At 36.3% G+C, this 13,437-nt stretch overlaps 1 protein-coding gene across 8 annotated transcripts in view; it reads right to left on the bottom strand.

The window, feature by feature from the left end:
- Positions 1-13,437, bottom strand: part of DLG1 (discs large MAGUK scaffold protein 1) — a 318,826-nt gene that overhangs the window by 145,157 nt on the left and 160,232 nt on the right. For all 8 annotated transcript variants that reach the window (XM_077117938.1, XM_077117940.1, XM_077117941.1 and 5 more), the window contains 2 exons: positions 3,283-3,333; positions 876-1,000 (listed from right to left, as the gene is read on the bottom strand). In XM_077117938.1, coding sequence (XP_076974053.1) covers positions 876-1,000; positions 3,283-3,333 — 176 coding nt within the window. The remainder of the gene's footprint in view (positions 1-875; positions 1,001-3,282; positions 3,334-13,437) is intronic.

The raw sequence follows: 13,437 nt of genomic DNA, 5'->3' as shown, positions 1-13,437 counted from the left end.
AACTCTATATTCAAAGACAGAAATAACTTAGTACCATGTTCTTCAGTGAAACAAACTAAAGACACTAATTTCTACATAAGTGGCAAAAGTAAAAGGCCAGTAACAAAACAGGAAGTAAATGCCTACATTTACATGAATGGTGAAATTATTAATTCTTATGTATAATTAAATTAATATACTATCTGTCATACTCAGTGAGAAGTTTAGAAACTGAAGAGCTGCATTAGGTACCAATAGTCTTAAATCAATTGCTCATTTTAATATTCTATAATCCTTAGCACTAAAATCTCCAGGCTGTCATTATAAATAAAAAACAAAGAAATAGCAAAAGTGTCATAATCTATAGCCCAAAGAAAACTTTATTCTAAAGATAGCTTCCAAAATGGAACACTCAATTTAAACATGAGGATGTTATTTTCAGCAATTCAATTAAGAAAATATATTAATTTATTTAAAGTTTGCATATACTTTACTTTTGTAATATGAAATATAAAGGGTCATATATATTACTTTGTATCTTAAATTTAAAAAATGTTTCCCAGACAGAAAATGAATGGAAAACATCCTGAGAATGCATTTGAAAATACAAAGGGAAATCCAAGATTTCTATGCATTTGCTCACAAATACTCGAACTATTAATCAAAATGCTATAATATCCCTGTAACAGGAAACTGAATTCCTTAAATGAAAGAAGGAACAGTACTTATTTAGAGCACAAATATGTAGTCATTTGACTACTGTTTGAACATCTACTCTATGCTAGTTATTATGATAGTATTTCTGATCTGCATTTATCCCTTATCCAGTTTGGAAAAAAAGAAGAGTATACAGTATAAAGTAGATTCAGCATCATAAAATAAAGTGCAAAACATACCGCAATCTTCCATCCTGGGCAGCTGCTCCCCCTGCAATAATTTTGGTAATGAAAATACTTGAGTCATCTCCAATGTGTGGGTTGTCCGTACCTCCTGCAATGCTGAAACCAAGCCCTGAATTTCCCTGGGGATAGAAGAAAAAAAAAAAAATCTGGGACTGAATAAAATAGGATAAAACTTGTCTAAGTTCAACAAGTATAAAATTCTGAAAATAATCTATGGGCTATATTTTAAAAACAACACTCCTGAAACAATAAGAATGATGTTTATTGATAGGTTTCTGTCATTACAGGTCCTACAAACTATACTAATATGGAAAACATACACACAAAGGTGTGATATAGAACACGAAGATTTTAAATTAAGAAATAGACAAGCTCCTACTATAAGGAAAAGTCCTTGTTTTATTGTTAAGTTGGTTAGGTTGAAAAAAAAGTACTAAGTTCTTTTTAAGTCTATGCTACGGTTCTCTCTTCAAAAGTACATGCAGTTTGTCCATAGATTAGTCACCTGTTTGCAGAGCTATCCCTATGAATCTTTTTCATTTAGACTACACCTCTAAAGTTTGGTAAGACAAATTTCTCTAAAGAGAGAAACACTGAAATTATCTGTCTGCTGCTGTTATTTCTCAGTAGATAAAACTAATATATTATTTCAGCCTTTTAAAAAATGGGATGTGGTAATGCACTTTTCTTCTGCTAACTCTGCCACCAGCTTGTTTGAAAATGACCAAAATGTAGCTGCTAAGTAACAGCTGTCATCAATCCTTGATGTGTTTAGCCAATAACCCTAACAAGCAAAAACTACAATTTTTAAACACTGAAAGCTATCTTGAGAAATTAACATATGTGAGCTTTCTTGATAGAAAAGTAAATTTTGCAAGAGCTGTCCTACCTTAAGCTTGTTTTACATATAGGACTTCTGAATAGTATTTTCTTTGAAGAAAGGGATTCTACCGCTACAAAGCCTTGAAAGATAATTCCAATATTCTAATTCTGGTTTGAGGCAACCCAGGTAAGCAGATACATCTGGATCTATTACATAATTGCCAGTATTAAATTAAATAGTTCAAATGCACACTCTGCCATGATTTGTCCAAAATCCTATTTTAATGAAAAAAATTTCGATCTAAAAATTTTTTCTGATCTAAACTCTTCAAAGGTTATCAGAGCCTTAAAAACACCACCAACAGATTGTGAAAAGGCCCCAAGTTATTTAGGTATTCAAGTTTTTCAATCAGTGAAATCTATAGTTGTTGTCCTGATTAAAAGAAATTTTAAAAGCACTAGGAAAGATGAAAAATGAATAAAATAAAAAAGCTTAGAAGTCACAAAATTCCTTATTAAAACATGTATAATGAAATAATACTGTCCTTTCTTGAGAGCATACTCAGGTATCAACCACCTCACCTGAGCAGATGACCCATATTCAAGGACAGTCAAGATTAGTCATATGTGCAGAAGAATTTCTCATATCTATTTATTCACTCAGAATCTACTCTGATCTCAAATATAAACAAATATAATCATTCAGGATTTTGGTCTTAAATATATAGACATTTATTTACCTAAGAAATTTATATGTATAAAACACTTCATTTTCCAAAAATGTTGGTCAGACAAGGGTGGCATTCTTAAAATTTAGTATGTTAGGTGCAGATATTCTTAAGGGGAAAGTATGTATGAAGGATATTTACATGTCTGAACTGTACCCTTAAATTATTTTCTGATTTGAGAAATACATGATAACAAGTTTTCAATAGGGTCTTGCCAACTAGAGCCATGGTGATTATTTTGCTAGAAGAGAAAATTGAATTGATGACCATGTCACTAAGATATTACATATTCATTTTAAATAAATATTTTATTCTTAAATATAAATAATAAAACTAGAATAACCAAAAACAAGGAAAATCTGAGCAACAGTTAAGAGGAGCCTAGGAAGACATGATAACAAAATAGAATGTGGTATTATATTATAGATGGCACACTGAAACAGAAGAAGGTCATTATTAGGTAAAAACTAAGGAAATCAAATATACACTTTAGCTAATAATAATGTATAAATATCAGTTCATTAGTTGAGACAAAGTACTATAGTAATGTTTATAATAGGGGAAACTGAGTTCAAGGTAATTTGGGAATTCTCTGTATTACCTTTACAACTTTTCTGTGAATCTAAAATTATTTAAAAATAAAAAGTTTATTTTAAAAAAAGGTTATTAAAGAAAAATAACATGTTTTGAAAATACCATGGCTAATTTTATGATCTGTGAACTTATGATATTCCATAGTTCTTTTTTAGAAATATCTTCTCCCTGAATTCTATATGAAACAGTAACATATGTAAAAGACTTCTTTAAAAACATATTTATGCATAAAAAACAAGATAATTAATAGTTTTTACCCTTTCAAGTGTGATTTCTTCATATTCAAAATCTGCATCAGTGCCATTAATCTAGCGGGGGAAAAAGAAGTAGTTCAGAAACGCAGAGAGTAAAATTTGAAATGGCAATACGTAATTTTTGCATGATTTATTAATGAAAACTGGTTAAATGTGATAGTAATCAATAATATAGCTTGATTTTAATAATTTTAGGGACAATTTTATAAAGACAATTTCAGAGGAAACAAACGTTTCACAAGGAATGACTCCACATTCGTTGTATTATGAATTTCAAATATAAGGATACATTCAACCTTTAATATTATTGAACCCTGACTTTTTACTCTCCCTTCATCTACACATGTAATCAGTTGCCAATTATTATTGATCTGAATACTTCAATTTTTCTGTAAACCATCATCTCCTCTCATTTCTAGTACACTGGTTCAAAGCATTCGTTAACCCTCCTCTGGACTACTGCTAGTGCACTAGACCCAATCTTTCAGATTTGTATTCTCCACTGCCCAAATCATTTTATGTGTTTTTTAAAACAGATGGATCTTTCTGACACCCATGTCTGATGTAACAAACTTTCTCCAAAACTTTCAAAAACTTCATTTTCTAAAAATATCCAACTCTTTGGCTTGGTATTCAAAGTAGTGAACTGACTGCAATCTACCACTTCAGCTTCAGTTCTAACATATATATCTCACCTCTTTGTGCATTTGAATAACCTGCTCTTTCCATTACATATCCTGGAGTTTCCCACGTCCATATATCTGTGCTAGTGATGTTTCCTCTGTCACAAATTTCACTTATACATGTATGTCCAAATATGATTCATCACTCAAGATCTTGCTCAAATCTCACAGACCAAGCACTTTTTTATTTCTTCTGTTTATTTCCTATTTGTCTCTGAAAGAAGTACCTTACTCCCACAGTGAAGGCCACTGGTGAAGAGTAAGAAGTTCTTGGAATCAGATTAACCTCAGTTTGAATCTCTGCTTTAACATTTTTAGAGATATGAGGCTGGACAAAATACTCATCTCTCTAACTCAAATGGGGATTGTGATAAATCGCATTTCTAAAGACGCCTCACATCCTTCATCCCACATGCTTTTTTCTAATATGACTGAATCAACTTACTATAAGAATATTTTCCCACCCCTAAATCTTGGCAGATATTGTTACTAGCTTTCTTAAAAAAGAATGAAACATGTGATACTAATTTCTGATGTGAGACCATATGATGCCTTGTAGTGTTCACCTTTGTCTCTCTGATTGCACTAAGAACCCAGCTACCATAATGTAAGGAAACACGTATAGCCTATGCGGAGATTCAAATGGAAAAGAGTGAAAACCCTTGGACCAAAGTTCCAAATGCCCTCCTAACCAGCAGCCAGCACCAACTAACTGCCAGCCATGTGCATGTGGCTGTTTTGAACCTTCCAGCCTTTTCTAGTGTCCCAGCCAAAACCACACAAATCAGGACTATCCAGTTAACACGGAGAATCATGAGAAATAATAAACTGCTATTCTTTTAAGCTATTAAGTTTCAAGGAGTTTGTTATGCAATAAAATAGCTACAACAGAAATAAAGAAATTACGTAAATTACCTTCCTTTCTTAATCATATCATAGGAAACAAAATCTTAATTTAGGCCCAGTTCAGAGGCTAGGAGTTTTTCCTCGAGGGCTTTGAAACAAATTTCTACCATCATTTTACGTCCTTAATTCTTGTGGCTCTCATAGATTCAAGACCCAAATCCTACAACTTGACAAGAAAAAAGTATACAACCCAGGGGACTTGCATGGTGATTTCTCCAAAGAAGATATACAAATGGCCAACAAGTACATGAAAAGATGCTTATGATCATTAGCCATTAGAGAAATGCAAATCAAAACCACAATGAGATACCAACTAAGGCAAACAAAAATGGCTATTATTAAATTAAAAAAAAAACAGAAAATAACAACTGCTGGCACTGGCAAGAATGCAGAAAACTAGGAATGTTGTACACTGTTGGTAAGAATGTAAAATTATTCAGCACAACTAACATATAATCCAGTAATCCCAATTCTAGGTATATACCACCAAAGAATTGAAAACAGGGACTCATGCAGACACATGTATATCTTGTTCAAAGCAGCATTATTTACAGTAGCCAAAAAAATGGAAGCAACCCAAATATCCATCAGCATATGAATGGAAAAACAAAATGAGGTGTAAGATACAATGGAATATTCCTTAGCCTTAAAAAGAAATGATGTTTTGCTACATGCCACTACATGGGTGAACGTGAAGCCATCACAGTTAGTGAAATAAGTCAAATGCAAAGGAACAGATATTCTATAACTCCACTTAACAGAAATAGCTGGTATAATACGCAAACTCAGAGACAGAATTAGAGGACAGTTTGCCAGAAGCAGGGGAACATGGTAAACAGGGAGTTAATGCATACTGAGTACAAGGTTTCTCTTTAGAATAATGGGAAACTTCTGGTAATGGATGGTGGTTAGAGTAGCAAAACACTGAGAATGTGATTAATCCCACTGAATGGTATGCTTGGGAGTGGTTGACATAGGAAAATATATGTTGTATACATGTCTCCAAAATTAAAAAAAAAAATAACTAAAGAAATGATGATTAAAAGTAGTTCATGATAAAGGATGATATCATTCATGTTTTAAAACTTCAACTTCTGAGTGAGACTAAAGGAAGAGATGTTTATTTGGTAACAAAATTTGTATTTTGGGTAGTGCATTTCCTAATTTAACTTGTATGGTCAGTTCAGTTAACACCTTAAGTACATGGTTTAGTTAACACCTTAAGTATACCTTGAACAGGGCATGAGATTTTATTGGTTTGTCCAGGTTAGTGAGAAGCCCTGATAAATTCCACAGTGATTTGGACAGTGAATAAAGAAGTATATGCAAAGTCCCCTTGGGGGAATGGGGAGAGAGGAGGCAATATTCAACTTCCCCATTTGGAGAATTTCTGATATTCTAGCAAGCAGTGGTGAAAAGCAAATCAATAGGCCAAGCCTTTGATTTTGGGGGTCACCCCTATGAAACTTATTCCTACAAAGGATAGGCTAAGCCTACTTAAAATGAGCCTAAGAGTCAGCCCCAGAGAATCTCTTTTGTTGCACAGATGTGGTCTCTCTCTCTAAGCTGATATGGCAAGTGAACTCACCTAACCCTCTATGTGGGACATAACTACTCTGACACTTGGGAGAGAAATCCCGGGATGAGACGTGACCTGACATCAAGGGACTGAGAAAACTTTCTTGACCAAAAGGGGGAAAAGAGAAATGAGATCAAATAAAGTGTCTGAGAGACACTTTATGGCTGAGAGATTTCAGAGTCAAGAGGTTATCCTGGGGAAAGGGACCAAGACGGCAGCTTAGCGAGGTGTAGGATTCAGTTGGCCCTCCAGAGCAGCTAGTAAAAGGCCAGGAACAGTACAGAACAACTGCTGGGGCTACATCAGTGACTGGACACACAGTATATCCCACTCTGGACAAGCTGGACCGGCTGCGAGCCCACCCAGAACTATGACTTCCCCAAACCACAGCGGCTGGAACCCTTCCCCCACAGGCTGCTTCCCAGAAGGGATGGAAAAGAGACTTTACCAGCAGCAGGGGATGAGCGCAACAAAGCTTCAATTGTGGAATTAATTCACAAATTTTGGCTACTAAAAATAGGCCCCCAGTTCAGCTGAACTTCAAGAAAAAGCAGAGGTTGCTGGGGTTTTCCCCAGTGCAGAAGGGGCAGGGCTGAAGGAAAAAGAAAAAAAATAAAATAAAGAGGTTTTTTTTGGAACTGAGAAGGTCGGGGCCCTAAAGGAAAGGAGGGGCACATAGGACCTGGAGATAAACAGACCAATGTACCAACTGAAACTCGTGATTGGCAAACCCGAGGAATGGGGGTACTGCTCTGAAAAGGATTTTTCTTTGTCTTTTTTGTGGCTGTGTTTCTTGAGCTTCACTACTCTTTAGATACAGTTGCAGGACTTCTCAGGCTCCATCTGCCCCAGGCAGAGGAAGAATTGAGCTCGTCTGAGTTGTCTGGAGCCTGTGCCTTCCCCAGGAGAGGGCTGGGGCCCAGCTCAGGTGGATTCCCTCCCTTGAGGAATTCAGACCCCAGGGTCTGGAAAAATCAGCTTACAAACCTCTCTGTCCTAACCACAGCCCCAGCAGGGAGAGTCTGCTGAAATTAAAGATACCGCATGCACCTTATACTGGTGGGGCCTGTATGCAGAAAAATGCCACATACTGGGTAGGATATGTGCAGGTTTGAAAGGATGTATGTCCCCTAGAAAAGTCATGTTTTAATTAAAATCCCATTTTGCAACAGCAGAATAATCCCTATCCAATACTGTATGTGTGAATCTACAATTAAATCATTTCCCTGGATGTGATTTAATCAAGAGTGACTGTTAAGCTGGATTAGTTGACGACATGTCTTCACCCATTTGGGTGGTTCTTCATAAGTTTCTGGAGTTCGATAAACGAGAAAAAGGAATAGAAGGGAACTTTCTCAAAATGATAAAGGAAATACATGAAAAACCCACAGCTAACATCATCCTCAACGGGGAAAAAGTGAAAACTTCCCCCTAAAATCAGGAACAAGATAAAGATGTCCACTATCACCATGGCTATTCAACACTGTGTTGGAAGTTCTAGCCAGAGCAATTAGACAAGGAAAAGAAATATAAGTCATCAAAATTGGAAAAGAAGAAGTAAAACTCTCACTGTTTGCAGATGATATACTATATGTCAAAAACCCTGAAAAATCCATAGCAAAACTACTAGAGCTAATAACTGAGTACAGCAAAGTGGCAGGTTACAAGATCAACACTTAAAAATCTGTAGTGTTCCTGTACACTAATAATGAACAATCTGAGGGGGGAATCAAGAAAAAAATTACATTTACAATTGCAACAAAAAGAATAAAATATTTAGGAATAATTTAACTAAAGAGACAAAAGACCTATACAAAGAAAATGATAAGAAATTGTCAAAAGAAATCACAGAAGACCTAAATAGATAGAAGGGTCTTCTACCATGTCCATAGATTGGAAGACCAAATGTAGTTAGATGTCAATTCCACCTAAGTTGATTTATAGATTCAATCCAATACCAATTAAAATCCCAAAACCTTACTTTTCAGAAACAGAAAAACCAATAACCAAGTTTATCTGGAAGGGCAAGGTGCCTCAAATAGCTGAAAGTATCCTGAGAATCAAAAATGAAGTCAGAGGTCTCACACTACCCAACTTTAAGGCGTATTATGAAGCTACAGTGGTCAAAACAGCATGGTACTGGCATAAAGACAGATATATTGACCAATGGAATGGAACCGTTCAGATAAAGACCCTCTCATCCATGGACGATTGATTTTTGATAAGGCAGTCAAGCCAACTCACCTGGGACAGAACAGTCTCTTCAATAAATGATGCCTAGAGAACTGGATATCCATATGCAAAGGAATGAAAGAGGATCCATATCTCACATTCTATAAAAAACTTAACTCAAAATGGATCAAAGACCTAAATATTAGATCTAAGACCCTAAAACTTTTAGAAGAAAATGTAGGAATATATCTTATAAATCTTATAATAGGAGGTGGTTTCCTAGACCTTACACCCAAAGGATGAGCACTGAAGAAAGAAAGAAAGGAAGAAATGGGAACTCCTCAAAGTTAAACACTTTTGTGCATCAAAGAACTTCGACAAGAAAGTAAAAAGACAGCCTACACAATGGGAGACAATATTTGCAAACAATATATCAATCAGCAAGAGGTCTAGTATTTAGAATATATAAAGAGATTGTTCAACTCAACAACAAAAAGAGAACCCAATTACAAAATGGATGAAAGATTTGAACAGGCACTTCTCAGAAGAGGAAATACAAATGGCCAAAAGGCACATGAAAAAATGCTCACCTTTCCTGGCTATTAGGGAAACGCAAATCAAAACCACAATGAGATATCATCTCACACCCACCAGAATGGCCATTATCAATAAAACAGAAAGCGACAAGTGCTCGAGAGAATGTGGAGAAAGAGATACACTTATCGACTGTTGGGAATGTCAAATGGTACAACCGCTGTCGAAGGCAGTTTAGCGGTTCCTCAAGAAGATAAGTATAGAATTGTCACATGACCCAGCAAGACCACGGTTAATTATCTACTCAGAGGACATAAGGGCAAGGACACAAATGGACATTTGCACACCAATGCTTATAGCAACATTATTTACAATTGCCGAGAGATGGAAACAGCCCCAATGTCCAACAACAGAAAAGTGAATAAACAAGCTGTGGCATATACATCGATGGAATATTATGCAGCTGTAAGACAGAATAAAGTTATGAAGCATGTAACAACATGGATGGACCTTAAGGACATTATGCTGAGTGAGAGTAGCCAGAAATAAAAGGACAAATACTGTATGGTCTCACTGATATGAACTGACATTAGTGAATGAACATGGAGAATTTCAGTGGATAACAGAGACCATAGAAGACAGAAATAGGGTAGATATTGGGTAATTGGAGCTGAAGGGATACAGATTGTAAAGTAGGACTGTTTGTAAAAATCAAGAAATGGATAGCAGAATACTACCAGACTGTAGCATAATGTTAGAACACTGAATGAAGCTGAACGTGAGAATGATAGAGGGAGGAAGCCTGGGGGCACAAATGAAATCAGAAGGAAAAGATAGGCAATAAAAACTGAGACGGTATAATCTAGGAATGCCTAGACTGTATAATGATAGCGACTAAATGTACAAATTAAAAAATGTTTCTGCATGAGGAAAAACAAAGGAATGTCAATACTGCAGGGTGCTGAAAATAGATGGTAATTAATATTTTAAAACTTTACCTTACGTGTGAAACTAAAGCAACAAATGTTTATTTGGTACAAAATTTATATTTAGACTACTGCATTTCCTAATATAACTTATGTGGACAGCTTAATTAGACACCATAATATATGGAACCTTGAGTAGGGCATGAATTTTTTAGATTTGTTCAGAGTGATGCCCCGATAACTCCTAGAGTGATGTACCAATAATTCCTAGAGTGATCTGAACAGTTGAAAAAAAAACATTTCCAAAGTCCCCTTCAGGGAATGGTGAGAAAATTCAACTTCCCCAGGTGGAGAATTCTTGATATTGTCACAAGCAGTGGGGACAACCAAAGTGTGCTGGTTTGAAATGATGTATGTACCCTAGAAAAGCCATGTTTTAATCCTAATCCAATTTTGAAAATGCAGCTGTTTCTCCTAATCCCTACCAATACTGCATATGTTTTAAACTGTAATTACATCATCTCCCCGGAGAAGTGATTTAATCACGAGTGATTGTTAAGCTGGATTACGTGACAACATGTCTCCACCCATTTGGGTGGGTCTTGATAGTTTCTGTAGTCCTATAAAAGAGGAAACATTTTGGAGAATGAGAGAGATTCAGAGAGAGCAGAGAAGAACAACATAACCACAAGAAGCATAGTCCACCAGCCAGCAACCTCTGGAGATGAAGAAGGAAAATGCCTCCTGGGGAGCTTCATGAAAACAGGAAACCAGGAGAAGAACCTAGAAGATGACACAGTATTCGCCATGTGCCCTTCCAGATGAGAGAGGAACCGTGACCGTGTTCACCATGTGCCTTCCCAGATGAGAAAGAAACTGTGACTGTGTTCACCATGTGCCTTTGCACTTGAGAGAGAAACCCTAAACTTCACTGGCCTTCCTGAATCAAGGTATCTTTCCCTGGATGCCTTTGATTGGACATTTCTATAGACTTGCTTTAACTGGGACATTTTCTCAGCCTGAGAAGTGTAAACTAGCACTTCTTAAATTCCCCCTTTTAAAAGCCATTCCGTTTCTGGTATAGTGCATTCTGGCAGCTAGCAAACTAGAACATAAAGCAATAGGCTGAGCCCCCTATCTTGGGGGTTGTTCATATGCAACTTAACCCTGCAAAGGATAGGCTAAGCCTACTTAAAATTGGGCCTAAGAGTCACCCCCAAGAGAACCTTTTCTACTGCTTAGATGTAGCCTCTCTCTCTCAGCCAACACAACAAGCAAACTCACTGCCCTCCTCCTCTCTATGTGGGAATGACTCCCAGGAGTATGGACCTTCCTGGCAACCTGGGACAGAAATCCTAGAATGAGCTGGGACTCAGCATCAAGGGATTGAGAAAACCTTCTTGACCAAAAAGGGGAAGAGCAAAATGAGACAAAATAAAGTATCAATGGCTGAGAGATTCCAAACAGAGTCAAGGTTATCCTGGAGGTTATTCTTACACATTATGTAGATATCATCTTTTTAGTTAAGGTGTAATGAAAAGGCTGGAGGAAACTGCCTGAAAATGTAGAGCTGTGTTCCAGTAGCCATGTTTCTTGAAGACGACTGTACAGCTTTTGCAATGTGACTGTGTGATTGTGAAAATCTTGTGTCTGATGCTCCTTTTATCTACATTATTGACAGAAGAGTAAAACATATGGATTAAAAATAAATAATAGGGGCAATAAATGTTAAAATAAATTTAGTTTGAAATGCTAGTGATCAATAAAAGGGAGGGGTATGGGGTATGGTATGTATATATATTTTTTTCTGTATTAGTTTTCTTTATCTGAATAGAAGCAAATGTTCTAAGAAATGATCATGAAGATGAATATATGTGATGACACTGTGAGTTATTGATTATATATGAAGAATGAAATGATCACATGGTAAGAATATTTGTTTTCGTATGTGGTTAAGTTTAATAAATAAATAAATAAAATGGGAGGGGGAAAGAGGTTTTCCTGGAAGTTATTCTTATGCATTATATAGATATCCCCATTTTAGTTTATGGTGTATTAGAGTGGGTGGAGGGAAATACCTGTAACTTGAGCTGTGTTCCTATAGCCTTGTTTCTTGAAGATGATGCATAATGATAAAGCTTTTTCAATGTGACTGCGTGATTGTGAAAACCTGGTGTCAGATGCTCCTTAAATTTAGCCAGGGTATGGACAGATGAGTAAAAACTATGGATAAAAAATAGATACATAATAGGGGAAACAAAGGTTAAAATAAATTGGGTAATGGAAATACTAGTGGTCAATGAGCGGGAGGGGTATGGGGTATGAGATGCCTTTCTTTTGTATTTCTTTTTCTGGAGTGATGTAAACGTTCAAAAAAATGATCATGATGATGAATACACAACTATGTGATGATATCACGAGGCGCTAATTGTACACCATGTACGGAATGTTAATATGTTAAAAATGTTTGTATGCTGTTTTATCAATTAAAAAAAAAGAAGCAACCCATGATCTAGGGTTGGATTATAATAATGGGGAAGAAAAGGCTCAAAAGTATATTATTGGAGCAAATGAAAAATTGCAATATAGACTGCAAAACTTTATGTCAGTGTTAAATTTCTTGAACTTGAAAACTACACTAGTTTGCTAGCTGCTGGAATGCCATATACCAGAAACAGAATGGCTTTTAAAAAGAGGAATTGAATAAGTTGCTAGTTTACAGTTCTAAGGCCGAGAAAATGTCCCAATTAAAACAAGTCTATAGAAATGTCCAATCAAAGGTATCCAAGGAAAGATACTTTGGTTCAAGAGGGCCGACGAAGTTCAGGGTTTTCTGTCTCAAGTATGAAGGCACATGGTGAACACAGTCACAGTTTCTCTCTCAGCTGGAAGGGCATATGGCAAGCATGGCATCATCTGCTAGCTTTCTCTCCTGGCTTTCTATTTCATCAAGTTTCCCGGGAGGCGTTTCCTTCTTCATCTCCAAAGGTCACTGGCTTGTGGGCTCTCTGCTTCTTGTGGCTATGTCGTTCTCCTCTGCTGTCTATGAATCGCTTTCATTCTCCAAAATGTCTCCTCTTTTATAGGACTCCAGAAACTTATCAAGATCCACACAAATGGGTGGAGACATGTCATCACCTAACCCAGCTTAACAACCCGTCCTGATTAAATCACATCTCCAGGGAGATGATCTGATTACAGTTTCAAACATACAGTACTGGATAGGGATTATTATGCCTTTATGAAATGGAATTTAGATTAAAACATGGCTTTTCTAGGGGGGACACATCCTTTCAAACCAGCACAGACGGTTACAAAAGTATTACTGCCCTTAGGAAATATACATGGAGGTGTTATG

Source organism: Tamandua tetradactyla, chromosome 10 (genome assembly GCF_023851605.1).
Source record: "Tamandua tetradactyla isolate mTamTet1 chromosome 10, mTamTet1.pri, whole genome shotgun sequence".
Taxonomy (NCBI): domain Eukaryota; kingdom Metazoa; phylum Chordata; class Mammalia; order Pilosa; family Myrmecophagidae; genus Tamandua; species Tamandua tetradactyla.
The sequence above is the reverse complement of the archived record's forward strand: the minus strand, read 5'-3'. Positions and strand labels throughout refer to the sequence as shown.